Below are 27,744 nucleotides of genomic sequence, written 5' to 3'. Positions count from 1 at the left end.
AGTGATCTTCTAGGTTTACAACTGCATTCTGTGCGCTCCACCACCTGCACCCGCCGTCGACTAGCTCGCAGGGAATCGGCTCATCCGGCGACCAAGGCTTATGCAGGCACACCATCTCTCTCGTGCAGCTCTTGAAACAAGCACATCATACCCAAAGTGCTAGAGCTAGGACTAGATTTGTTCCATCGTTGGGTTTCTGACTCGGTGAACGCATGGCCCATTTCGTCGCTTGAACCTTCCTTCATAGTCATTTGTGATATTCTTGTTCTTCAGCTGAGTACTGAGAGGAGAGACGTGGGTCGTTGAATCCTGTACTGGGTAAAGGTACGGGTTTATGGTTGCGAAGGATGGAGTGGGCGGCCATGGAAGAGCAAGGCCCTGTCGGTGCAGCTCCAGCTCAGGCAGCGGTTCATGGTGAAGGTGGATCGCGCTGGCGTCGTCGAAGATCTGACCTTGTTGGGTCGAGTGAGGCCGTTGAAGCCAGGGAAGACGTTGGGAAGAATAGGGTGGCCGACGTCGCGTTCAACGGTGCACTGAGCACCGGTGTTGACATATTTGCTGCAGAGCACCGTCCAGCCTCCAGAAATCCTAACGGAGTGAAGTATTCCTTCCCCGTCAAACAGGTGGTAGGCCCACGCGGAAGGTACTGCGGGTTCGGGGATTTATAGAATGTAGGCTCCGTCGAGGCACGGCGACAGGGTGCCCTATATGATCTCGCACTCCGTGGGCGGAAGTTCTTCAACTGGAGCAAAGTTGTAGGAGAGCACGTGCCTGGGGTCCACTGAGGGTTTCACTGGAGGGTTTCACTGAAGGGTTTCAATTCTTACAGCATAGATGCTGCTGAGCTTGGGGGATGTTATGGCAGGAGAAATTGATATATATATTTTTTGAGTGGGAAATATAGATAGAAAGGAGGAAGAGAAGGCATCCATATCTGGTATCTTTGATCTTCACAACGAAACCCAACAGTTGGATTTTGCTCAGAAATAGTAGATATAGCTTTTCGTGTCGTTTCCCACAGACGGCGCCAAATGTTGATGCACAAAACCGGATGGTCTTGGAACAACGTAAATCCGACCGTGAATCTGCAAGAAATGTAAATGACACAAGAGTTATCGTGGTTCACCCCAAGGTTTGGGCTACGTCCACACTGATTGTATTGTATTTCTGTGTTGAAGAGGGAGAGAGAGAGAGAGCTTAGAGCTTAGGGGGTGTGAGGAAGCTTTGAGAGGGGGTGAGAGGCTTCAGAAATGGCCTCCGATGGTGAGAATGAGCCCTCTCCAATTGTGAGGGTGAGGGGTCCTTTTATAGAATAAGGACTCCTCACTTATTACATATTTGCCCCTTCCTTTATCCCATAATTACATTTAAGTCCCCTGAGTATTTGTACGAGATCTAAATACGAGGCCCTAAATATGGTATAAACATCCGCTATATGGCTACTCGTATGATCGCGATATTCTTGGTAACAGTCATACGTTCATTGTTTCCGGGTCCAAGCTTAGAATGATGAAAACTTCACTACAACATATTGCCCAAATTGTTTACAAAACGAGGTTGAAATAGGCTTATGAAAGACTCTTGATTGACTCTTATTGGCCTTTTGGTTCAAGTTGTTATGCACATGCTACACCTTGTAAAAGTGTGTTCATTTTGCACAGCTCCGTATCTTTTATATATTTTTTAATCCTTTTTTCTTTAGTTTGAATAACCAAAACAAGAACATTTGTTGAATGATTTGAAACTTAACATTGACGCAACTGTAGATCGTCAACATTATATCCGGGCATGTGGGGCATGAGTATTGTACTATACGCAGTAGGGTGTGATATAATATTTGTTCTAAAATGAGTTTACCAAGCAAATGGTGCTCATTTAGTTAATGTATTGTACTTCAACAATTCTTCGCTTCTTAACAAATTTAATCTCTTACGTCACATTTTCATTTTGACATAGTAGGAATAATAATGTCGAGAAATATGTTTGTCCATTTATTGCAGAACAATTAAGGCTAGTCGCGTTCTTTTTCTTGCTTGTCGTCACTTTTTCACGCAACGGTAGTCACTAACACGACATACAGGTTCAGTTCACGGGTTTTCACAACTCTATTGTATGAAACTAGTCGGTCTATTAATTTGCAAACATGTAATTTTAGTGTGAAATAATAAATAGCTAGGTGATTGTTGAGATTAATTAAACAATTTATGGGTACTTGTAAGTTGAGTTTACGGTACGAAAATAAATACCAAATTAGAAACCCTCGTATTTGATACCTCACATAAGCAAATACGTTGCTAAAGTAGTTTTAAAGGAAAATGCGTTTTTCATTTTACGAATGACTCTCACCTTTGCCTCATCCCTTATAAGTATATAACTGCTTGCACCAAAGTTCAACTGCATCTAAAGGATCATTTTCTAAGAAAATCAAAAGTTACTCATTATTTCCATCATTATGGCCGGGCTAAACATGTTTCCACTTCTGGTCATTTTGCTTTTGGCGAATTGCGCACTTCCAACATTGGCGCATTTGGATGACTCGCCGGCAGTGGTTGAGTGCAAAAAACATTTCAGCATAAAGTACGCATTCGACGTGTACAACTATATTTTCAAAGGGAAGAAAATCGGTGACTTTAGTTGCCGGGCCCTTGTGGCGCTGGGAAAACCGTGCCATAATGTTTTCGTGAATAGCACCTTTACTTATGAACACACCGGGAACAGAACTGCCATTCAAGTTAGAGCTGACCGAGTATTTAATCATTGTATAATTGCAACTTCTGTCCCACCTCCTTCTTCGCTATCTTAAATTGAGAATTGAACTTCACTAGGGCTAACAAATTTGTGGGATGTTTCATGAGTAAGAATAAAATTTTGATGTATTTGCTTTGATTCTTTGTTACGACTTTACTTTGTTGCTTTGAGTTGTAAAACATTTTCAAATGATTGAGGAATGAACAATAGTAATAAAACAACTACCACTCCAATTTAAAAAACTTTGTGGAACATCGTAAGTAATAGAGATCAGTTTTACATTTGTTTGGCCTTTACCTTTGCATTATTTTCGGTTATTGCAGCTACACTGCATATTGATGTGTAATGCTTATTTTTCTAGAAACTTAGGTTGCTCGTCCCTATTCAAGCATGTACGGAACTATTGTCCGCTATATGGCTACTCGTATGATCGCGATATTCTTGGTAACAGTCATACGTTCATTGTTTCTGGGTCCAAACTTAAAATGATGAAAACTTCACTACGACGTATTGCCCAAATTGTCTACAAAACGAGGTTGACATAGGCTTATGGAAGACTCTTGATTGACTCTTATTGGCCTTTTGGTTCAAGTTGTTATGCACATGCTACACCTTGTAAAAGTGTGTTCATTTTGCACAGATCCGTATCTTTTATATTTTTTTTAATCTTTTTTTCTTTAGTCTGAATAACCAAACAAGAACATTTGTTGAATGATTTGAAACTTAACATTGACGCAACTGTAGATCGTCAACATTATATCCGGGCTTGTGGGGCATGAGTATTGTACTATACGCAGTAGGGTGTGATATAATATTTGTTCTAAAATGAGTTTACCAAGAAAAAGGTGCTCATTTAGTTAATGTATTATACTTCAATAATTCTTCACTTTTTAACAAATTTATTCTCTTACGTCACATTTTCATTTTGACATAGTAGGAATAATAATGTCGAGAAATATGTTTGTCCATTTATTGCAGACCAATTAAGGCTAGTTGCGTTCTTTTTCCTGCTTGTCGTCACTTTTGCACGCAACGGTAGTCACTAACACGACATACAAGTTCAGTTCACCGTTTTCGCAACTCTATTGTATTAAACTAGTCGGTGTATTAATTTGCAAACATGTAATTTTAGTGTGAAATAATAAATAGCTAGGTGATTGTTGAGATTAATTAAACAATTTATGGGTACTTGTAAGTTGAGTTTACGGTACGAAAATAAATACCAAATTAGAAACCCTCGTATTTGATACCTCACATAAGCAAATACGTTGCTAAAGTAGTTTTAAAGGAAAATGCATTTTTCATTTTACGAATGACTCTCACCTTTGCCTCATCCCTTATAAGTATATAACTGCTTGCACCAAAGTTCAACTGCATCTAAAGGATCATTTTCTAAGAATATCAAAAGTTACTCATTATTTCCATCATTATGGCCGGGCTAAACATGTTTCCAATTATGGTCATTTTGCTTTTGGCGAATTGCGCACTTCCAACATTGGCGCATTTGGATGACTCGCCGGCAGTGGTTGAGTGCAAAAAACATTTCAGCATAAAGTACGCATTCGACGTGTACAACTATATTTTCAAAGGGAAGAAAATCGGTGACTTTAGTTGCCGGGCCCTTGTGGCGCTGGGAAAACCGTGCCATAATGTTTTCGTGAATAGCACGTTTACTTATGAACACACCAGGAACAGAACTGCCATTCAAGTTAGGGCTGACCGAGTATTTAATCATTGTATAATTGCAACTTCTGTCCCACCTCCTTCTTCGCTATCTTAAATTGAGAATTGAACTTCACTAGGGCTAACAAATTTGTGGGATGTTTCATGAGTAAGAATAAAATTTTGATGTATTTGCTTTGATGCCTTGTTACGACTTCACTTTGTTGCTTTGAGTTGTAAAGCATTTTCAAATGATTGAGGAATGAACAATAGTAATAAATCAACTGCCACTCCAATTTAAAAAACTTTGTGAAACATCGTAAGTAATAGAGATCAGTTTTACATTTTGTTTGGCCTTTACCTTTGCATTATTTTCGGTTATTGCCGCTACACTGCATATTGATGTGTAATGCTTATGTTCCTAGAAACTTAGGTTGCTCGTCCCATTTCAAGCATGTACGGAACTATTGTCCGCTATATGGCTACTCGTATGATCGCGATATTCTTGGTAACAGTCATAGGTTCATTGTTTCCGGGTCTAAGCTTAGAATGATGAAAACTTCACTATGACGTAGTGCCCAAATTGTTTACAAAACGAGGTTGAAATAGGCTTTTGGTGACTTTAGTTGCCGGGCCTTTATGGCGTTGGGAAGATCGTGCCATAACATTTTCGTGAACAACACCTCTACTTATGAACACACTTGGAACATAACTGCCATTCAAGCTAGGGCTGACTGAGTATTTAATCATTGTATAATTACAACTTCCGTCCCACCTCCTTCTTCGCTATCTTAAATTGAGAATTGAACCTCTCTAGGGCTAACAAATTGTGAGATGTTTCATGAGTTAGAATAAAATTTCATTGTATCTGCTTTGATGCCTTGATACGACTTCACTTTTTTGCTTTGAGTTATAAAGCATTTTCAAAATGATTGAGGAAATCAACAGTAGTAATAAAACAACTACCACACCAATTTAAAAAACTTCTGGATACATCGTAAGTAATAGAGATCACTTTTACATTTGTTGGCCTTTACCTGTGCATTACGTTTGGTTATTGCAGCTACGCTGCATATTGATATGTAATGCTTTTTTTTCTTTGTCTTAAAACTTATTTTCCTTGTCCCATTTCAAGGATGTACGGAACTATTGTCTGCTATATGGCTACTCGTACGATTGGAATCTTCCTGGTAACAATCATACATGTCTTATTCATTGTTTATGGGTCCAAGTTGAGAAAGATGAAAACGTGGCCATGGTGTATTGCCCAAAATTCTTTCAAAATGACATTGAAATAGGCTTGTGAAACACTCTTGATCAACTCATATTGGCCTTTTGGTTCAAGTTGTTATGCACATGCCACACTTTGTAAAAGTGTGTTCATTTTGCACACCTCTGTATCTTTTTTTTAATATTTTTTTTATCTTTTTTTCTTTGGTCCAAATAACCAAAACTAGAATATCTGTTGAATGATTTGAAACTTATCATGGACGTAATTGTAGGTCATTAACATTATATTCGGGCATGTGGGGCATGAGTATTGTACTATACGCAGTAGGGTGTGATATAATATTTGTGATAAAATGAGTTTACCAAGAAAGGGTGCTCATTTACTTAATCTATTGCACTTCAACAATTCTTCACTTCATAACAAATTTAATCTCTTACATCACATTTTCATTTTAATATAGTTGGAATAATAATGCTTGAGAAATATTTTTGTCCATTTACTACATAACAATTAAGGCTTGTTGTGTTCTTTTTCATGGTTGTCTTCTCTTTTTCATGCAACGATAGTCACTAACACAACATGCAAGTTTAGTTCATAGTTTTCGCAACTCTCTTGTAATAAACTAGTCATTGAATTAATTTGCAAACAAGTAATATTTGTGCGAAATAATAAATAGCTATGTGATTATTGAGATTAATTAAACAATTTATGAGAACTTGTAAGTTGCGTTAATGGTACCAAAATAAATACCAAATAGAAATTCTCGTATTTCATACCTTACATCAGTAAATACGTTGCTAAAGTAGTTTTAAAGGAAAATGTGTTTTTCATTTTTCGAATGACTCGTACCTTTGCCTTATCCCTTATAAGTGTAGAACTTCTTGCATCAAAGTTCAACTACATCTAAGGGGTCATTTTCTAAGAAAATCAAAAGTTACTTGTTCCACAATTATGGCCAGACGAAACATACATCCAATTGTGGTCATTTTGTTTTTGGCGAGTTGCGCACTTCCAACATTGGCGCATTTGGATGACTAGCCGGCCGTGGTTGAGTGCAAAAAACATTTCAGCATAAAGTACGCATTCGACGTGTACAACTATATTTTCAAAGGAAAGAAAATCAGTGACTTTAGTTGCCAGGCTCTTGTGGCATTAGGAAGACCGTGCCATAATGTTTTCATGAACAACACCTTTACTTATGAACACACCGGGAACAGAACTGCCATTCAAGCTAGGGCTGACCAAGTATGTAATTATTGTATAATTGCAACTTCTGTCCCACCTTCTTCTTCGTTATCTTAAACAAAGAATTCAACTTCTCTAGCGCTAACAAATTTGTGGGATGTTTCATGAGTTAGAATAAAATTTTGATGTATTTGCTTTGATGCCTTGTTACGACTTCACATTGTTGGTTTGCGTTGTAAATCATTTTCTAAATTATTGAGGAATGAACAATAGTAATAAAACAACTACCACACCAATTTAAAAAAACTTCGTGAAACATCGTAAGTAATGGAGATCAGTTTTATATTTGTTCGGCCTTTACCCGTGCATTATGTTTGGTTATTGCAGCTACATTGGATATTGATGTGTAATGCTTATTTTTCTAGAAACTTAAGTTGCTCGTCCTATTTCAAGCATGTACAAAACTATTGTCCGCTATATGGCTACTCGTATGATCGTGAAATTCCTGGTAAAAGTAAGACATGTCTTTTTCATTGTTTCCAGGTCCAAGTTTAGAAAGATGAAAACTTCACTACGGCGTATTGCCCATAATTTTTACAAAACGACGTTTAAATAGGCTTATGAACGACTCTTGATTGACTCCTAATTGCCTTTTGGCTCAAGTTGTTATGCACATGCTACACTTTGTAAAAGTGTGTTCATTTTGCACACCTTCGTATCTTTTATATTCTTTTTATCTTTTTTTTTGTTTGGTCTGAATAACCAAAGCAAGAACATTTGTTGAATGATTTGAAACTTAACATTGACACAACTCAATGGCGGAGCCACCCACATGGCTAAGGTGGGCTATAGCTCAGGGATGTTTTCTGTAATGATAGTGCTATTCATGCACTCATTTTTACTTCTCACACACCTTCTCTCAATTTTCGACATTCGTATAGAATGAATTGAAGATGATCAATGGTAAAAGATTAATAAGGGTGTGTTGGAGGTAAAAATGAAAGTGAATAACACTATTCTTTTGTAATCTCATGCTTATAGGCCATTCAATTTCAATACAGGTTATTATTTAATGTATATTTAGTAAAGGATAGGTAATAAATAATAAGTTTGGGGTGTGCTATCCACACATCCATTTTTACTTCTCACATACCTTTTTAATTTTCGACCGTCGGATCAAATGACTTGAAAAGGATCAAATGACTTGAAAAATATCAAATGATAGAAATTGATGAGGGGTGTGTGAGAAGTAAAAAGGGATGTGTAGATATCACACACCATAAGTTTTATGCTAAAAATTATAAATTAGTTCTATCTCCCGTCCCCCTTTATCCTATCCTAAAACCCCTCAGTGACTATATTTCTGGGTCTTTCAACCAACTCACTTTGAATATGGTATGGAGTAAAGAAAAAGATCATTTACCATATGCGATATAGCTTCTGTGCTTCTTTCTCAAGAAAAGAAAAATGATTTTTTTTTTTTAAATCCACAAGTAAATCCCTATGTCCGCAATTTTGTACTTTCCATTGCGATTTTCCAATGAAGTCACCTTTGGTACGTTCTTAATCTCTTTATTTACTTATTCCTGATTTAATTAATAGGTTAATTATTTATATTGTCCTTGAATACATCGGCTAGGTTATGATTTTGAGAATAATTTATATTCTATTGTCGTTCTTTTATATTGATTACTATATAGTTTTATGTAAGCAAAAAAAAAAGGGGAACTTTAACGAAAAGCTCCCGGTACTGTTCACTTTAACGAAAAACCACATTTTTACACTAAAAAGTCAATCCTGATACTATTCACTTTACCCTTTATTTTGTTCTTATCGTTAAAACTCAAAGTTTTCAAGCCCTTTTCATTAGTTTTCCTAAAAAATAAACGTATGATTTTATGGCACTAATTTCAGTTAGCCCACCCAAGAAAAAAATCTTGGCTCCGCCCTTGACGCAACTGTAGCTCGTTAACGTTATATTTGGGCGTGTGGGGGCATGAGTATTGTACCATACGAAGTAGGGTGTGATATAATATTTGTGCTAAAATGAGTTTACCAATAAAAGGGTGCTCATTTACTTAATCTATTCTATTTCAACAATTCTTCGCTTCTTCACAAATTTGACATAGTAGGAATAATAATGGCGAGAAATACGTTTGTCCATGTACTGCAGAACAATTAAGGCTAGTCTCATTATTGTTCCTGCTTGTCGTTACTTTTAAACAAACCGGAGTTCAAGGCAAACGAGCAAAATTAACCCCCTTCAGAAGGTACTTATATGCAGTTTTACATAACATTATGATATTTTGATTACTATTATTTCCTCTTGCAGAGAATATTGAGGAGTGACACAAAAGCATGGACCATATCATGGATAGTGCCGAAATTGTTGCAAAGCTGGTAGGTTCAGTAGATCCCTAACCCTAGGAGAGAGACAGAGAGTAAACCTTTCCAATTTTCTTGTCTAGTACCCTTTTGGCTCTAAAAAAAATCATGTACGTAGTGTTCACTATTTGTTACTAGGTTTTAGGGTTTATATGTGTTAATGTGATTCAAGCGAAATTTTCCTTCATTCATTCCTCTTTGTAATTGTTTTAAACATTATGGTATTATCGCAAAATAGTTGTATTCGTTGCCAATAATTTTTATTACTAAGGGTTTTAATAGCATTCAAATTCTTAGTTTTTTTTTTTTCCTGAGATTAGAATTCTGCGATACACTCTAGAATTTAAACACATGATGGTCCTACTTCGATTTTTACCAATTTCTCTCTCCTAACCACTAATGTGTATTTAACCCACCAATGTTGTGGTTTGTAAAAAATAAAAAATAAAAAAGCTCATTAAATATCCGAACTATCATTCCTAATTTTTTTTTCAAATACAAATTTACAAAAGTGGGTCGTCAAAAACACAAATAGATTTTCTTCTAATGAGGAAAGAGGATCGTATAACTTGTAAGGATTGCAAAGTTATACCAGGAGAGAGCGTGGCTAATCAACATCGCTTGTTGGTGATGGATGTACATATCAAAAGAGTGAGAAAAAAGAACAAGACTTAGAAGTGCCCAAGGACTAGATGGTGGAATCTAAAAGAAGAAAAACAAGCCATTTTCAAAGAGAAAATAATCACCCAGTGTGTGTGGGATAGAGAGGGGGAAGCTAACCAAATGTGGGATTCCATGGCTAGTTGTATCCGAAAAGTAGCAAAAGAGGTATTAGGAGAGTCCAAGGGCTTTGCCCCACACCAAAAGGAATCTTGGTGGTGGAATGAGGAGGTACAAACAAAGGTGAAGGCTAAGAAGGAATGTTGTAAAGCCTTATACAAGGATAGGACCGATGAAAATGGTGAAAGGTATAGAAAAGCGAAGCAAGAGGCGAAGAAAGCTGTGAGAGAAGCTAAGTTAGCGGCTTATGACGATATGTATAAGCGACTAGATACCAAAGAAGGAGAGTTGGATATCTATAAACTAGCTAGAGCAAGGGAAAAGAAGACAAGGGACCTAAACCAAGTGAGGTGCATCAAGGATGAGGATGGAAAGGTTCTTGCTACAGAGAACGCGGTTAAAGACAGATGGAAAGGTTATTTTCATAATCTTTTCAATGAAGGACATGAAAGGAGTGCTTCTTTAGGGGAGTTGAGTAACTCAGAAGAGTGTAGAAACTACTCTTTTTATCGTAGAATCCGGAAGGAAGAAGTGGTTGTAGCTTTGAAGAAGATGAAGCATAGAAAAACAGTGGGCCCAGACGATATACCAATCGAAGTGTGGAAAGTTTTGGGAGAGACAGGTATAACATGGCTCACTGACCTTTTCAATAGGATTTTGAAAACGAAGAAGATGCCAAATGAGTGGCGAACGAGCACTTTGGTGCCTATCTACAAGAATAAGGGCGATGTACAAAATTGCATGAACTATAGGGGTATTAAGCTAATGAGTCATACAATGAAGCTCTGGGAGAGAGTCATTGAGCATAGATTGAGGCAAGAGACACGGGTTTCGGACAACCAATTCGGGTTCATGCCAGGGCGCTCAACCATGGAGGCAATCTATCTCTTACGAAGATTGATGGAAAGATATAGAGATGGGAAAAAGGATTTACACATGGTCTTTATAGATTTGGAAAAAACGTATGATAGGATCCCAAGAGACATTCTTTGGAGGATTTTAGAGAAGAAAGGAGTACGAGTAGCATATATCCAAGCTATACAGGATATGTATGAAGGAGCAAAGACTGCCGTAAGAACTCATGAAGGACAAACCGAAAGCTTTCCCATAACTGTAGGATTACATCAAGGCTCATCCTTAAGTCCTTACCTTTTTGCGTTGGTAATGGATGAGTTAACAGGACATATTCAAGATGATATTCCTTGGTGTATGCTTTTCGCAGACGATATAGTGTTGATAGATGAAACTCAGGAAGAGGTAAATGCAAAGCTTAACCTTTGGAGAGAAGTGTTGGAATCTAAAGGTCTTCGCCTAAGCCGATCAAAGACAGAATATATGGAGTGCAAGTTCAGTGCAAATGAAGGCCAAAACGAGTTAGGGGTGAGGATCGGAGATCAAGAAATACCAAAGAGCGACCGTTTTCGTTACCTAGGATCTATCTTGCAAAAGAACGGAGAATTAGATGGAGATCTCAACCATAGAATACAAGCTGGATGGATGAAGTGGAAGAGTGCATCCGGCGTGTTGTGTGACCGCCGTATGCCACTGAAGCTCAAGGGAAAATTTTATAGGACGGCAATAAGGCCGGCGATGCTGTATGGCACAGAATGTTGGGCGGTGAAGCATCAACACGTACACAAAATGGGTGTAACGGAGATGAGGATGCTTCGTTGGATGTGTGGGCACACGAGAAAGGATAAGATTAGGAATGAGGATATCCGGGGTAAAGTAGAAGTAGCCGAAATTGAAGGAAAGATGAGAGAAAATCGGTTACGGTGGTTTGGACATGTGCAAAGAAAGCCTACTGACGCTCCAATTAGAAGATGCGACTATGGGACAGAGGTTCAGGGCCGAAGGGGTAGAGGAAGACCTAGGAAAACTTTGAGAGAGACCCTAAGAAAAGACTTAGAGTACTTGGATCTAATGGAGGACATGACACAGGACAGAACACAATGGCGTTCTAAGATTCATATAGCCGATCCCACTCAGTGACTTGGATTTTCCAAGTCTCCAACCGAGAAGTTGTCCTCGCTCGGGAAATTAAGGGAACATTACCTCAACCTACATGCTCCACTCACAAAGCTTCAACGTACAAGCTTCAACAAAAGAAAATTCAAAAAACTTAGCGAAGAAGGCTTTGGTGATTTAACACAAAACGTTGAAATGAAGGAAAGCTTATTTATTGATATCCCCGATAAGTTATAAATATGTACATATACTTGAGTCAAAATAAACAAACAAGAGGGAGCCTTCACAAAGGTTGATTAGGAGAAGTCTCAGCAGTCGGTAGAGCCCCAGAAAGAGAAGGCACCGGAGGGGGATCATTCGGAGCCTCAGTACTGGACAGAACCCTAGAAGGAGGAGGCATCAGAGGTTGATCATTTGGAGCTTCATTACGCGGTACAGCCCCAGAAGATGAAGGCAATAAATGCCTTTGGAACAAACCCATAAATCTCTGATGATCAAGTAAAACCTGACCATCAGATTCCTTCATCTGGTCAAGCTTCCTCTTCATGTTTGTAGCATAGTCATGTGCGAGCCGGTGCAACTGTTTATTCTCATGCTTGAGCCCTCTAATCTCCTGTTTGAGACTCATCACTTCAGCCGCCAATGATTCAACTTGGCGGGTTCGAGCAAATAGGCGTTAGGCCATATTAGACACAGAACCTGTACACTGAACACTAAGAGCCAGAGAATCCTTAACAGCCAACTCATCAGACCGTTTGGAAAGTAGTCGGTTATCTTTGGGAGTGAGAAGGTTCCTGGCCACTACCGCAGCGGTCATATCATTCTTCATCACGGAATCCCCAACGGTAAGAGGACCAGTAGGGGAGACGAAGGATGGGCGCCATATGTTGTCTGGAGAAGGCGGGGCTGCCTCTTCAACAAGGTTCAAGTCAAAACGACGGTCGGAGGGGCTAGACATTTTCAAAGGTGTTGAAGAGAGAAGAGGTCGGACAAATCAAGATCTTAGAAGTGCAAGAATGAAGCTTCTACTGGTGGATATTCAAGTGTGTTTTGGAACTTAATGTCAGCCCCTATAAAAATCTGCACTCGACGAAGCTTTAGAAATCGAAGAGGCGCCTGCTCAGAAATCGAAGAGGCGTTTGCTTTCTCAAAAGCTGGGCGGCTCAGAGACCACGAGGGTCGATCTCAGAAATCGAAGAGGCGTTTGCTTTCTCAAAAGCTGGGCTGCTCAAAGACCACGAAGGCCGATCTCAGAAATCGAAGAGGTTTGCTTTCTCAAAAGCTGGGCTGCTCAGAGACCACGAGGGCCGATCTCAAAAATCGAAGAGGTTTGCTTTCTCAAAAGCTGGGCTGCTCAGAGACCACGAGGGCCGATCTCAGAAATCGAAGAGGCACCTACTTTTCCAGCCTTGTCAGCACCTGTCACACGCACTCAGCTTTGCGGAAATTATGGGCATTCTGTCGAAGATTTCTGGCGAAGTAGAAAGCACATGAATCGTACTGTTCAATCACGCACTTCCCACACGCAACAGTAGCTCATGGGTACCACATATAACTTTGCCAAAGTTCTCTGACAAAGTTGAGACTACTTTTCCAGCCTTGTCAGCACCTGTCACGCACACTCAGCTTTGCGGAAATTATGGGCATTCTGTCGAAGATTTCTGGCGAAGTAGAAAGCACATGAATCGTACTGTTCACTCACCCACTTCCCACACGCAACAGTAGCTCATGGGTACCACATATAACTCTGCCAAAGTTCTCTGACAAAGTTGAGACACGTGAAGCTTGCAGCTCTCACTACATCGCTCTGACCAAGAAGGGTAAAAGAATAGCAAAGAAACAACACTAACAAAGTGTAGACACATAAATTTTGAAGGCCTAGCTACCATATTATTACCCACAAGGGTAAAGGAACAGTACCACTGCTGGATAATTGGAAAGTCCCGGTGTGTCAACCTCTGTGCTTCGTGGCAAGGTAGACTAGCAAACATGCCCAACCTTTACTCACATTCGAGAAAACACTCCCAACAAGATTGCTTGCACCAAAATCGAAGAGGCATCGCCCTCCGAATCTCGAGATCCAGACTCCCAACATGATTACTTTCTCAAAAATCGAAGAGAGGGTAAAGGAACAGTACCACTGCTGGATAATTGGAAAGTCCCTGTGTGTCAACCTCTGTGCTTCGTGGCAAGGTAGACTAGCAAACATGCCCAACCTTTACTCACATTCGAGAAAACACCCCCAACAAGATTGCTTGCTCCAAAATCGAAGAGGCACCGCCCTCCGAATCTCGAGAGCCAGACTCCTAACATGATTACTTTCTCAAAAATCGAAGAGAGGGTAAAGGAACAGTACCACTGCTGGATAATTGGAAAGTCCCTGTGTGTCAACCTCTGTGCTTCGTGGCAAGGTAGACTAGCAAACATGCCCAACCTTTACTCACATTCGAGAAAACACTCCCAACAAGATTGCTTGCTCCAAAATCGAAGAGGCACCGCCCTTCGAATCTCGAGAGCCAAACTCCCAACATGATTACTTTCTCAAAAATCGAAGACACCGCTCTCCGAATCTCGAGAGCCAGACCCCCAGCAGGATTGCTTTCTCAAAAATCGAAGAGGCATCGTTCTCCGAATCTCGAGAGCCAGATCCCCGACAGGATTGCTTGTTCGAAAACCGAAGAGGCACCACATTCCCAACTTCAAGAGCCGGATCTCATTGGATAAAGCTTGTCTGTAATCTTCACACGCAACATCAGCTTTCCAGATACCACAGACCACTTTTTCAAAGTGCTCTGACAGAGTTAAAACTTGTGAAGCTGGCAGCTCCAACTACCGTGCTATGACCAAGCAGGGTAAAGGAATAGCATTATTACTTGATGTTAGGGAGACTCCTATATATGTCGACCTCCATCCCCAACGAACAGGCAGACCTGCAAAAATGCTCAACCCTTCCTCTTATCTGAGAGGGCACTCCCAACGAAGCCTTTCGAAATATTCAGCTTTCTTTCCCCCCGATAATACCTCTGTAAACAAGCTATACTAGAGCAAGAATATCTCATATCATCAGGGTTAAAACCAAGAGTATCCCATATCATGCTTTTTCCCTGTCTTTTCCTTTGACCTTGTTCTTACCTGCAAGACAAGGAGAAAGAGAGCAATCAGTCAACACTTGGAATCAAGCTTCCAGCCAGGAACTGACTGCCTGGAACCCCTTACTTGATTACTTACCTGGCATTGCTCTCGAGTACTCATCTTCAACATCTTATGCTTCCAGGGAAGATACCGCATCTGCCTGAGGAACAGATAGGGCAAGTGAGAAGGATACAAGGAAGCATGTGGAGACAAGCGTAACAGCACACGTGCCGATACATCCACTACTCTGTCAAAAGCAAAAGTATCCCATATCAGCAGGGTCGAACGTACTCTAGATTTGACGGACTTGTTTTGACCCTCAAATTCTTCAGTCGGCCTTATACTCTGGAGGAAACCAGAAAACCCTCCAGCCCAGTTCAAGAATAAGCCTGTGGAAAGTTACTTCTTCAAAAGCAAAAGTATCCCATATCATCTCTTCTCATTTTTCTTCTCTTTATCCTTCATGCTGCCTGCAAGATAGGGAGAATGTGAACAATCAGTCGGAGCTCTGATTGCTTACCTTGTCTGTTACCTCTTTCAGCAGATCCCCTAGCTCGGCGACTTGGGGGACTCCTACTACATGGTTTGTATCGCGCTTGACCAAGCCTGAAACTACAAGTAAGCTTCAAGTGACATTGATACATTACCTTGTGCATCTCCACCAGTTACAGATACCACCCCTGGATGGAGGAAGAGTACTTCCAGAGAAGATGCCACATCTACCTATGAGACAGATAAGGAAAGTCAAGACGATACCACACTCCGGTACTTAGAAGTTTCGTGGTTACGAGATCATTCTCCCACAATATTTCCTAATGTCATTTGTACTAAATCATTCACTTGTACTCCCCAAAGGAGAGCTTGAACCTATGTACTTGTGTAAACCCTTCACAATTAATGAGAACTCCTCCATTCCGTGGACGTAGCCAATCTGGGTGAACCACGTACATCTTATGTTTTCTTTCCTATCTCTATCCATTTATATACTTATCCACACTAATGACCGGAGCAATCTAGCGAAGATCACAAAAAGTGACCGTTTTCGCTACCTAGGATCTATCTTGCAAGAGAACGGAGAATTAGATGGAGATCTCAATCATAGAATGCTGGATGGATGAAGTGTAAGAGTGTATCCGGCGTGTTGGGTGACCGTCGTAGGCCACTGAAGCTCAAGGAAAAATTTTATAGGACGGCAATAAGGCCAGCGATGTTGTATGGCACAGAATGTTGGGCGGTGAAGCATCAACACGTACACAAAATGGTTGTAGCGGAGATGAGGATGCTTCGTGGGATGTATGGGCACACGAGAAAGGATAAGATTGGGAATGAGGATATCCGAGGTAAATGAGGAGTAGCCAAAATTGAAGGAAATATGAGAGAAAATCGGTTCCGGTGGTTTGGACATGTGCAAAGAAGGCCTACTGACGCTCCGGTTCGAAAATGTGACTACGGGACAGAGGTTCAGGGCCGAAGGGGTAGAGGAAGACCTATTTGGAAGAGACCTTAAGAAAAGACTTGAGTACTTGGATCTAACGGAGGACATGACACAAAACCGAGTGCAATGGCGTTCTAGGATTCATATAGCCGACCCCACTTAGTGGGAAAAGGCTTTGTTGTTGTTGTTTTTGTTGTACAAATTTACAAATATCCGAACTATCATTCCTATGGTTCTGAGACTCAAAGGATATCAAGAAATGCTTCTCAGGCTTCTGCAAGAAATGCTGCCATTGATGAGCGTAAGGCACAGGATACAAAATCCACAACTGATGACAAGATAACTGAAAGCATTACTTTAGTTGAAGGAACGACCGATAGTTCTATGGTGAGTAATTTTGATTATATTGCTTCATAAAGAAGAGAAGTTGTAGACAAGCTGACTCATTATGGTTCTAACATGGATTGTCTCGTGTTGCCGGTACCGGAGACGGATTCAAAGCCCTTACCATCTTCAAGGGATGTAAAAGATGTTGGCTTACACCCAATGCCCATTGATGACGATAACCCTTCAAGGTGGCCTTCAGAATTCAACAAGCTGCAAAGAGAGGTAATTGAACTTTGGGATGCCAGGAACGTGTCATTGGTTCACAGGACTTACTTCTTCCTCCTATTTAAAGGTGACCCAAGTGATTCTATTTACATGGAGGTTGAGGTCAGGAGATTGTCCTTCGTCAAATACACATTTTCACGTGGAGATCAGACTTTGGAAGATGGCCAATCTCTTAACACCCGCTTCAAGGTACGTTCATTATCACCGATCTAGAATAGAAGGTTGCAGATACTGGTGATATGTTTTTACTTTGTTATATATTGCCTGCATTGATCGACTTAAAAGATGTTTTATTCTGTATATAGCATGAAGGCTTTGACTAGTGAGAGACACATGCTGGCAAGCAAATGCGAAGGCGACTTTCTGAGGATGAAAGAAATAACCTCTACCAAAAGTGGGGTATCAGTCTACACTCAAAGCATAGGCGGTTGCAATCGGCAAACCTCCTGTGGAGTAACACCCAAAACCTGGACCATATCATGGACAGTGCCACCATTGTTGCAAAGTTGGTAGGTTCAGTAGAGCCCGAGCAAGCATTCAAGGAGATGTTTGGTCTCAGATTTGCACCTCGAGACACTGTCACCAAGCGGAAATCTCACTTTTGGTTAGAAAGTTTCAAGTCTATTGTGTAAGCTTGCGAGATTGATCACCCAGTACAGAAGTTTCATCGAGTCCATTTCCATTCGCGTATAGGTTATGATTCCGTGACAAGTATCCCATTATCACTTCTCTCTTCTGATTGTATATTTTTTCTTTTTTGATCTGCTTTCTGATTGTAATTTTTTTGTTTTTATGAGTTAAAGTTCTGATTGTAATTGATTGTAAATTTGATCAGGCTAGAAATGGTGCGTAAGGCTTCCCTAGTTTCTTGTAAAGTAAAATTCCTTACCGATACTCGAAAGAAAAGAACACTAAGCTACATTTTTTACCTTTCTCAGATACTACTAATTCTTAATTTCTCATCTCTTTCTATCCCTCATCTCATTCGTACAACAAAAGAAAAGAAACAACCTGGCTTTATGTACGTTTTCTCCAATACTAGATTCAATACTGCAGGATGTGAGTAGTTAGTCGATTGGCACGGTATGATTGATCAACCGACCACTCACATCCTACAAAATTCCGCAAGGTTTGTCATGCATTCTAGTCTTATGTATAACTCTAGTCTAATTCAAAGATAATCAAAATAAAGTTGAGCTCTACACAAGTTTTTTTTTTTCTTTCATTCTTTTGGCATTGGAATAACATCAAGTTGATTTATTTCTATAACAAAACGCAAACTAGCTATCGAGACAAAGGCTTATAATTTCTTGGAATTGTGAATATTATTCATAGAAACCATTATACATATACCATACAAAAATAAAAGTACAAAAAATCAGTAAATAACTAGAACTAAAATTCACACCAGGTTATGTTCTTTTTTGTTTGTAATTTATATATTCATGTTCGCTTTTGAACCACATTATTACTAATTCATTGTGAGGTTAGTCCATTCTCCTACCTTTTAGTGTAGATAATATCGTTTTTCAAAAAAAATATTTATATATTCATGTTAGGTTAAAGGGTACTATCACAGTCAAACAAAAAATTATACATTCACATTAGCTTAAAGGGTACTATCACAGTCTTTAAAAAAAATTCTATTTCGAGTGCCTTATGAGGTGACATTTTTCTGAGTACCTTAGACCATCTCCAACCTAAGGTCATCATTAACCGAGGGCTGGCAAGATGGCTCGTTTTAGTCCTTTGGTCGTCCAAGATATTAATATTTTAATGAACAATACATTGCCATATTTGCCTCCGTCTCCAACTGAGGGCCAAACATAATTTATTATTTAAAAACTACCACTTAAATTCAAATCCAATGGCTAAGTGATTCAGCATGACGTCAGCTAGCCGTTGGATTTGAATTCTTTTTTGCTATAAATAAGGTGGATATTGGGCTATAATTCACACAACTTTGAATTCAATCTATTTCAATTCAATCTCTTTCAATTCAAGTTTGCAATGAATTCCAACTTTGGATCTCTTCGTATTCCAACTGGGGGTCCTCATCCAATTCCAAATTGGAAGCAAAATGGGCTCAAATGAGACGAGAAGATGAGGAGTCTGATGAAGAAGTTCAAGTAAGGCGCAACAAACAAAACAGAGCAACAACCATGGTATGTCAGCCAACTGAGGAACAACCTCAATGGGGTGGCTCTCTTGTTGGTCGCTCTTACAAACTACGAAACAGAGCGATGTCTTATGCCAATCTGATGAACAACTACTTCAACCCCAACTCGGTGTACACAAAAAAGGATTTCAGACGTCGCTTCTGGATGAGGCGTCATGTTTTCGAGTGTTTACTTCGTGATGTCTAGTAGGTCAATCCATACTTTCGACAGAAACGGGACAGAGCAGGCTGTCCTGGTTTTTCATCTCATCAGAAGGTTACTGTTGCACCCCGAATGATGACCTATGGCTCCCTAGCTAATTCGATGGATGAAACCCATGGTATGTCTGAGTTTACATGCCTTCATACTCTTGAACAATTATATGACACAATTGTTCAGGTTTACAAAGAAGAGTACCTTCGCAAGCCAAATCAAGAAGATCTGAATCGACTAATTCGCAAAGCTGAAGACCGTGGGTGTCCGGGCATGATAGGGTCATTAGACTGCATGCATTGGGATTGGAAGAATTGTCTCACTGGATGGCAAGGAGGCTTTAGTGGAAGGTCAAGAAAGCCAACTGTTGTGTTGGTACGACTAATATCACATTGTTTTTTCGTTGGCTAAGAAATAGTTGCTTGCTTAATAATTATGTTAAATTACCTCAAGAGTCTAATATGCTGTGGTTTTATCAGGTCATTGAAAGTTCAGCGCGTGAGTTTCTTGGCTATGACAAATCAAGCTCCCTTACTGCTGTTGTGGTAAGTACTAAAAGTTTTTAAAGAAAAAAATGAATAAATAATCACGACTAAAGGAATAAAGGATAACAACAGAATGATATAATTCTTTACTGTACAGAACTTTGTTGATCTTGCTGGAAGTGAACGTGCGTCCCAGACGTTATCAGCTGGAGCAAGGTTGAAAGAGGGTTGCCACATAAATCGCAGTTTACTAACTCTAGGCACTGTTATCCGTAAGCTCAGGTCAGCTTGAGTAGCTTGTCTTTCATTTTCTCAGTTATGGTCTTTGCAAAAATTTATTCTACTTTGTGCAATTGAAATGTCGAGTCTTATTATTCCCATTGATTCTTTGTATTAGTTCATGTAAAATGAAGTTCGCATAATAAGAATTTTTACGAAATTGTTCAATACTGTGGTTTCACGCAGCAAGGGAAGAAGTGGGCATGTTCCTTACAGAGATTCAAAGCTAACCCGCATACTGCAGTCCTCGTTGGGAGGAAATGCTAGAACTGCCATCATCTGTACCATGAGTCCTGCACATAGCCATGTTGAGCAATCAAGAAATACCCTCTTATTTGCGAGCTGTGCTAAAGAAGTGACAACAAGCGCACAAGTTAACGTGGTCATGTCGGATAAAGCATTGGTGAAGCATTTGCAAAAAGAATTGACTAGACTAGAGAATGAGTTGAGAGGTTCAGGACACAAAATTGTTTCAGCTGATTCTTCAACATTACTGAGAGAAAAGGACCTTCAAATTGAAAAGGTAACGAATAGGCTCCTATTATTATCTGTCAGATCCTCAAAAATGCATTTGGTACCTATCCCGAACATATCTAAAACTGGGCAAAGAAACACATAACAAAGGCCAGTATCTATGCTGACCTCTTAAAAGATCACGGATTCACGAAAAAATTTAAAAGCCAGGTTATTCCAACTATGGAAAGCCGAGGTGAATTATACTCTTTGATATGCAGTTACCTACAAATATTTTCTTTCTGGTCTTTGCACAATTTGATGAAGCATGTTTCTCGATGCTAGTTACTTGTAGTCATGGGTCATGATTCTCGAGTCCTCTCATGCAGAAATCTCTGAACATCTTCACTTGTGCTCACCTTGTTAGAAACCATGGCAATTTGATTGTCCTTTGATCCGTGGTTCTCATATGTATGAGGCATAGTACAGTTTTTCCTATTCATGATTCAGGCTCCTTCTTCTTGTCTAAAACTTTTGGTTTTATTTATTCATTATGCAGCTCAAAAAAGAGGTATCGGAGCTAACTCAGCAACGAGACCTTGCTCAATCTCAGGTTAAGGATCTGGTGCGAGTGCTTGGAGATGATAAACCATCAGAAGTATGTGTACTAAAATAAACTGAAGAATTTTATTTCACTACAATTTTCTCCGTCTGTGCTAAGTTGAATTTCTTTTCATATAATTGTAGGAGGATCTGGAACGTTATTACCCCAAATTGCGTGGGCAAGTTTCATGGGACTTTGAAATGAAAATGGCAGGTGCGCCTGTTCGGGCCGTCTCTCGTGGCCGAGCCAACAGTGTGAGATCTTTTGGCACCTCTCAGTATTCTGATGGAGACAGTAGGACTAGTTCAGAGGAGACTCTGTTCCAACTTCCTGACTTGGAAGAGAATTTCATGCACACTGATTCCTCCCGGCAGTTATCCGATGGCATTCCTAATTTTGTTGACGGTAATCTGCATCAAGAGGAAAGCAAAGAACAGTTTGATGGAAATTCAGAGGATTTCTGCAAGGAAGTTCGCTGCATTGAAATGGAAGAGTCTGGCACAAACAGATATATAGTGTCAAATATATCAGATTCAAGTGCTAGTAGATACCAAAACTCAAATATGTCGTCTCCTTTCGCAAACACAGCTACCTCAGGACTGACCACAGTTGAAAATGGAGATGGCACAAATCAGGAATTGGAGTCACCCCTACCTAAACAAAAAGGTTTTGTAGTTCCTTCTTCTGAAAGGACACCTCAATGGCTGCCCGAGAAAGAAATGTTTTGCCCCTCTGTTGTGATGTTGAGGAGGAGTAGAAGCTGCAAAGCAAGGCTTATGAATAATTCGTCTCCATGGTGGCTTGAGTTGGTAGAGAAGAATGAGAGCACACCTGCTATTGAGTTTGAGAAAAAATTTATAGGAAGGCCCGAGGGTTTCCAAAAGAAACTTCCTTCTCTGAACTATGGTGCTGAGACTGAAAGGCTATCAAGAAATGCTTTTCAGGCTTCTGCAAGAAGTGCTGCTATTGATGAGCGTAAAGCACAGGATACAAAATCCACAACTGATGACAAGGTAACTGAAAGCAGTACTTTAGTTGAAGGAGCAGAGGAAACGACCGATACACAATGCAATACTCAATTTGCTGATTCTGTGGTGAGTGATTTTGATTATATTGCATCACAAAAAAAAGAGAAGTTGTAGACAATCTGATTAATTATAGTTCTAACATGGATTGTCTCGTGTTGCAGGTACCGGAGACGGATTCAATGCCCATACCATCTCCAAATGATGTAAAAGATGTTGGCTTGGACCCAATGCCCATTGATGACGAAAGCCCTTCAAGGTGGCCTTCAGAATTCAACAAGCTGCAAAGAGAGATCATTGAACTTTGGGATGCCTGCAATGTGTCGTTGGTTCACAGGACTTACTTATTCCTCCTATTTAAAGGTGACCCAAGTGATTCGATTTACATGGAGGTTGAGGTCAGGAGACTGTCCTTCCTCAAAGACACATTTTCGCGTGGAAATCAGACTCTGGAAGATGGCCAAACTCTAACACCCGCTTCAAGGTATGTTCGTTATCACCGATCTAGAATAGAAGGTTGCAGACACTCACGATATGTTTTAACTTTGTTACATATTGCCTGCATTGGTCGGCTTAAAACATGTTTTATTCTGTAAATAGCATGAAGGCTTTGACTAGTGAGAGACACATGCTGAGCAAGCAAATGCGAAGGCGACTGTCTGAGGATGAAAGAAATAACCTCTACCTAAAGTGGGGTATCAGTCTACACTCGAAGCATAGGCGGTTGCAATTGGCAAACCTCCTGTGGAGTAACACACAAAACCTGGACCATATCATGGACAGTGCCACAATTGTTGCAAAGTTGGTAGGTTCAGTAGAGCCCGAGCAAGCATTCAAGGAGATGTTTGGTCTCAGGTTTGCACCGCGAGACACTGTCACCAAGCGGAAATCTCACTTTTGGTCAGAAAGTTTCAGGTCTCTTGTGTAAGCTTTTGCAAGATTGATCACCCAGTACAGAAATTTCATCGAGTCCAATTCCATTTGCGTATAGATTATGATTCCGTGTCAAATATCCCATTTGATATTCTCTCTTCAGATTGTATATTTTTATTTTTTGGATCTGCTTTCTGATTGTAATATTTTTGTTTTTGAGTTAAAAAGTTGTGATTGTAAATTTGGTCAAGCTAGAAATGGTGCGTAAGGCTTCCCTAGTTTCTTGTAAAGTAAAGCTCCTTACCGACGCTCAAAAGAAAAGAACACCAAGCTACAATTTTTACCATTCTCAGTCACTACTAATTCTTAATTCTGCCCATCTTATCTCTCTTTTCTCTGTCTATCTAATTTCCTATGACAAAAGAAAAGAAACAACCTGCCTTTATGTAGGTGTTTTCTTCAATATTAGGTTCAATATTGTGGGATGCGAGCAGTTGGTTGATCGGCATGGTATAGCTGATCAAACCAACAGTCGCATCCTACAACATCCCGGAAGATTTGTCACGCATTGAAGTATTTCTGGTCTTACGTCTGACTCAAGTCTTATTAGAAGATAATGAAAATTTAGCTCAACATTTTATGAAAATAGACTACTTGAGATCCTAGAATGTAGCCTAGATGATCTAACCAAAGCCTAATTAGTCATAAGAGATTATATGACATTTGTGTTTACGACAATGCCGCCCGACTAGCGTCTAGCGTCTTTTAGAACCTTAAGAATGATAAAGATCCAACATACTCGTATCATTGTGTAAGAGTGTGTAGAGTGTTTCAGTTGGGGTCATATAAGATCTTTGCAACTCCCAACCATATGTGGCGTGCACGCGAGCTTCAGCCTCAGCAACTTCATTTTCTGGTACATCCGGTGCAGCGTAGAATAATTTGTTCAATTTTTCATGGTCGGTAAAATAATGATGCTTGGGCGCCCATTTAAGCGCGGCGAGCACCTTAGCCTGGGCAAGCTCTTCACTCCCAGGGCCCAGGCACATGAATCGCAATGTAACATATAAGAACCAAGGCATGAAGCTGCTCCAGCAATTATTATTGCCTTGGAAACCTCAACGTGAAAATAGTTGCTTGTACATGCAAATTTTGCGAGGGCAATGCAAGATTTTTCGTAACGAAATTGTTTGTTTCATGTAAAAGTCGCAGAAGAGGGTCGACAATCATCCTTGTGTCTGTTGCTTCAAATGTTGTTCCTAAATTCCCAACAGCTTTAATGCACGGGATCAGGAGCTCCGGATCTTCCTTCTCATCGGTGATCTTTATTACTAATTGATCAACGATAGATTTCCGAGCCGGAGAATTACGATACAAGGCAGATGTTCTCAGTTCAGCATCCTCCTCAGCAACCGCAGTGATCTCCATTAATGCTTCGGCAGATTGCAGTTGAACATCTTTGGTACCCTTTTCTAGGTTCACGGCTAAAATTAAGTGGACACTTGATTCTGCGATGCTAGGAACAATGGCTGAGTTCCCCTTGGCTAGTTTGGCAAGGGCTCTGGTCGCCATAGCTTTCATTTCAGCCTTGGTGGCAGGGTCTTCATTGCCGTTGACATTACTATTGGTTTTGCTCGTGGCATGGTTACTATCTACTTCAACAGTTTCGAATGCTAGATGGCTCAAGAGCCAGTAGACTACATCATGCCGTACAAAAACATCACGGCATTTGGGGTGTCTAGCTGCGATCTCTGACACCGCCCAAGCCACGGCAGCCTGAACTTTCATCGGACCTTCTCGGAGGATTTTTGCCCACACTTTGCATGCATCAGCAAGGATCACGTGTTCAACGCTTTCCCAGGCATGTCCAAGTGACCCCAGAGTCCGGACAGCATTCTCTTGGCCTTCGACTGGACCCTCTCCCACGAGGGGTTCAACTCCCCCTTCTTCAATGATGCTATGTTCGCAATCGTGCCGAGAAATCTCACCAAGTGTAGCTGCTGCTTCTGATCGAACTTGGAACGAATTACGCGTGTCAGCAAGGAGAGCAATTTTTTCCCAAATCAGGAACAGAAGTGGCTCACGTGATACATGGTTAAGCTGAGACCAGTCCATGTCCTCACTATTCACAGAACTAAGGGCTGGTTTGGTATTGCTGTGCTTTGAAAAAAAGCTGTTGTGAGAATAAGAGGCTGTGCTGTGAGAATAAGCGGCTGTGAAATAAAGCCAGTAGAGTGTTTGGTAAACTTTTTTGTGAAAGTGCTTTTGGAAAAAAAAGCAGGATGATAGTGTGTCTTTTCAGTAAAGGAGCACTGTAGCTCCGTGTGCTTTGAAAAAACTGGCTTTTTTTCAAAGCAGCAAATAGCAGCTTCAGCTTTTCCTTTGATTTTCAGCTTATTCTCACAGCAGCTTCCAAAATAAGCCTTTTTTTTTCAGTTTACCAAACACAAAAATGACCCTCAGCTTTTTTTCACAGTGACTTTTTTTAAAATCAGGGCCGGAGAGGCGGGAACTGCGGAGTTGGCGGAGAAGCCCCGCCAACTTTTGAGACTTGGATTTGATCTCGAAGATCCACTTCTTCTCTGCCTCACCACTACAAAACCATTTATTAGTGTCGCTATGCAAAATCCGACAGAACATGGATGCAATGACGGATATAATAAGTAACAGAATTGTTAGCATCAGGAAATGAATTTTCCAACAGAAAATATTCTAAAACCGACAGAAATTGTGTCGGATATAACTGATAGAAAATATATTAATAATGAATAAATAAGAGCACTCTCTGTCGGATAAAACCAACAGAAAATACTAAAACCGACAGAACTTGTGTCAGATATAACCGACAGAAAATTTATTAATAATGAATAAATAAAAGCATTCTTGTCGAATAAAACCGAAAGAAAATATATTAATAATAAAAAAAATATAAACCACTTTCAATCATTTCTTTCCCCTCCCATCCATTCACTGCATTTTCCATATTCAACCTATGTTTCCATACTCAACCTATGTTCACCTGAAAGGCTTTCGAAATGACATCGTCGTGAAGGGCAACATGGTTTCGGCAATTGCAGCAGCTGTACAACCTTGGCCCAACCAATTCCGTGATCGAAATCAAGATTACTACGAACGAGAACAGACCCCTTAAAGCCAAAATATACAAAATCAAGACCCTCTCCTTACAGAGCATCTCGCAATCAGCATAACTTCTTAGCATCTTCACGTGTCGTTGGTGTGTTCATCAGGAGCAAAGGAACACTGCATCTGTTCTTAGAACGGAGAGACTGAAAGAAATTGGAGCGGTGATGTTATGGTATCTGAAGTGCAGATCACAGAATATATTATGCAATTTCTGTTGACAGAACAAAACAGGACAGTGATTACGTGAAGAATCAAACAAACTTCAAAAATCCAACTTCAAAAATCACCACAAGAATCAAACAAAACAGGACAGTGATTACAGTGATTAAGAGCAGTAATGGTGATCAGTTAAGCCAATAATTGCACAAAAACCCAACTTCAAAAATCACCACAAGATCAGAAACAAGGTAAAACTAAAACACAATAATTGGAAATGAATCGTGGCTTAAAAATAAAACCCAGAATTTAAAAAGTGAATGAATTATTTCACCTTGTCCTTTCCCAAAGGCTCTTAGTTGCAAGTGTTGGACTGGAAGTAGATGAGGAGAGAAGAGAAGGAGAAGGAAATGAGGAGAGGAGAAAAGGGGGAAGGAAGGGGGAAGGGAGAAGGCACCGGCGCAAGCAAGAGACAGATGGGTATTATGTTGGAAAATTTGATTGAGGGGCTGAGGAAATCAGGAGCGAGGAGTCGAGGGCCTGGGACCTGGAGGCGAAAGTGAGTTTTGGGGGAAGAAGTGGGAAAATATGAGGTGGGTTTAGGGCGGGAGGAGTGAGAGAGCTTGGAGGTTAGGGTGGGGAAGAATGTAGGTGATGAGATTGAGAGAACGTCCATGGTTGCTTGCTCAGTCGGGAGCTATGATAGCAGGGAAAGAGAATTTGGCGTTTGGATGCTTGTTAGCCAAAATGAGGTCACGTGATAGAAGACGAGCCCATTTGGATCCCTAAATTTTTTTAAAGTATAAACCGACAGAAAAAAAATGGTGGCAAAAATCCCCCAAAATCTTAAATTCCCCCCCCCCCCCCCCCATTTTGTTACGATTTTAAAAAATAAAATAATAATTGTTTAATTTAATAAATAAATAAATAAACTGTATTTATATAGAATACGTTTTTAAAAATTAAATAAATAATTGTTTGGTTTAATAGATAATAATCCATGTAAAATATGCAACAAAGAAACAAAAAGATAATTGTACAATGAAAATGTCATCACACAAACTAAATATTGTCTAATCAATACTTATAAACATAAATAAAAATTTAGCACAAACTGCTTTTCCTACTTCAAAATTTAGGCAAATTTAACGGAGATATGCATTCTACGAAACTAGTTTCAATGATCTAACTATCAAACTTGTTTGTAGATACTAA

At 39.9% G+C, this 27,744-nt stretch overlaps 1 protein-coding gene and 1 pseudogene across 1 annotated transcript; one reads left to right on the top strand and one right to left on the bottom strand.

Moving 5' to 3' along the window:
- The first annotated feature begins 362 nt into the window (after window positions 1-362).
- Window positions 363-23,575, top strand: LOC103417551 (putative inactive kinesin-like protein KIN-7B). The gene is made up of 11 exons (XM_070811532.1): window positions 363-643; window positions 16,775-16,913; window positions 17,016-17,327; window positions 19,697-19,885; window positions 19,990-20,055; window positions 20,153-20,277; window positions 20,461-20,797; window positions 21,287-21,385; window positions 21,475-22,425; window positions 22,521-22,840; window positions 22,957-23,575. Exons 1-11 carry the CDS (start codon window positions 363-365, stop codon window positions 23,282-23,284), a joined length of 3,147 nt encoding a protein of 1,048 aa, XP_070667633.1. The 3' UTR covers window positions 23,285-23,575.
- A 427-nt stretch (window positions 23,576-24,002) lies between these two features.
- On the bottom strand, window positions 24,003-25,344 carry LOC103443765 (uncharacterized; annotated as a pseudogene).
- Between the last annotated feature and the right edge of the window lie 2,400 nt (window positions 25,345-27,744).

Source organism: Malus domestica, chromosome 02, assembly GCF_042453785.1.
Source record: "Malus domestica chromosome 02, GDT2T_hap1".
In the NCBI taxonomy this organism is placed as follows: Eukaryota; Viridiplantae; Streptophyta; class Magnoliopsida; order Rosales; family Rosaceae; genus Malus; species Malus domestica.
The sequence above is the reverse complement of the archived record's forward strand: the minus strand, read 5'-3'. Positions and strand labels throughout refer to the sequence as shown.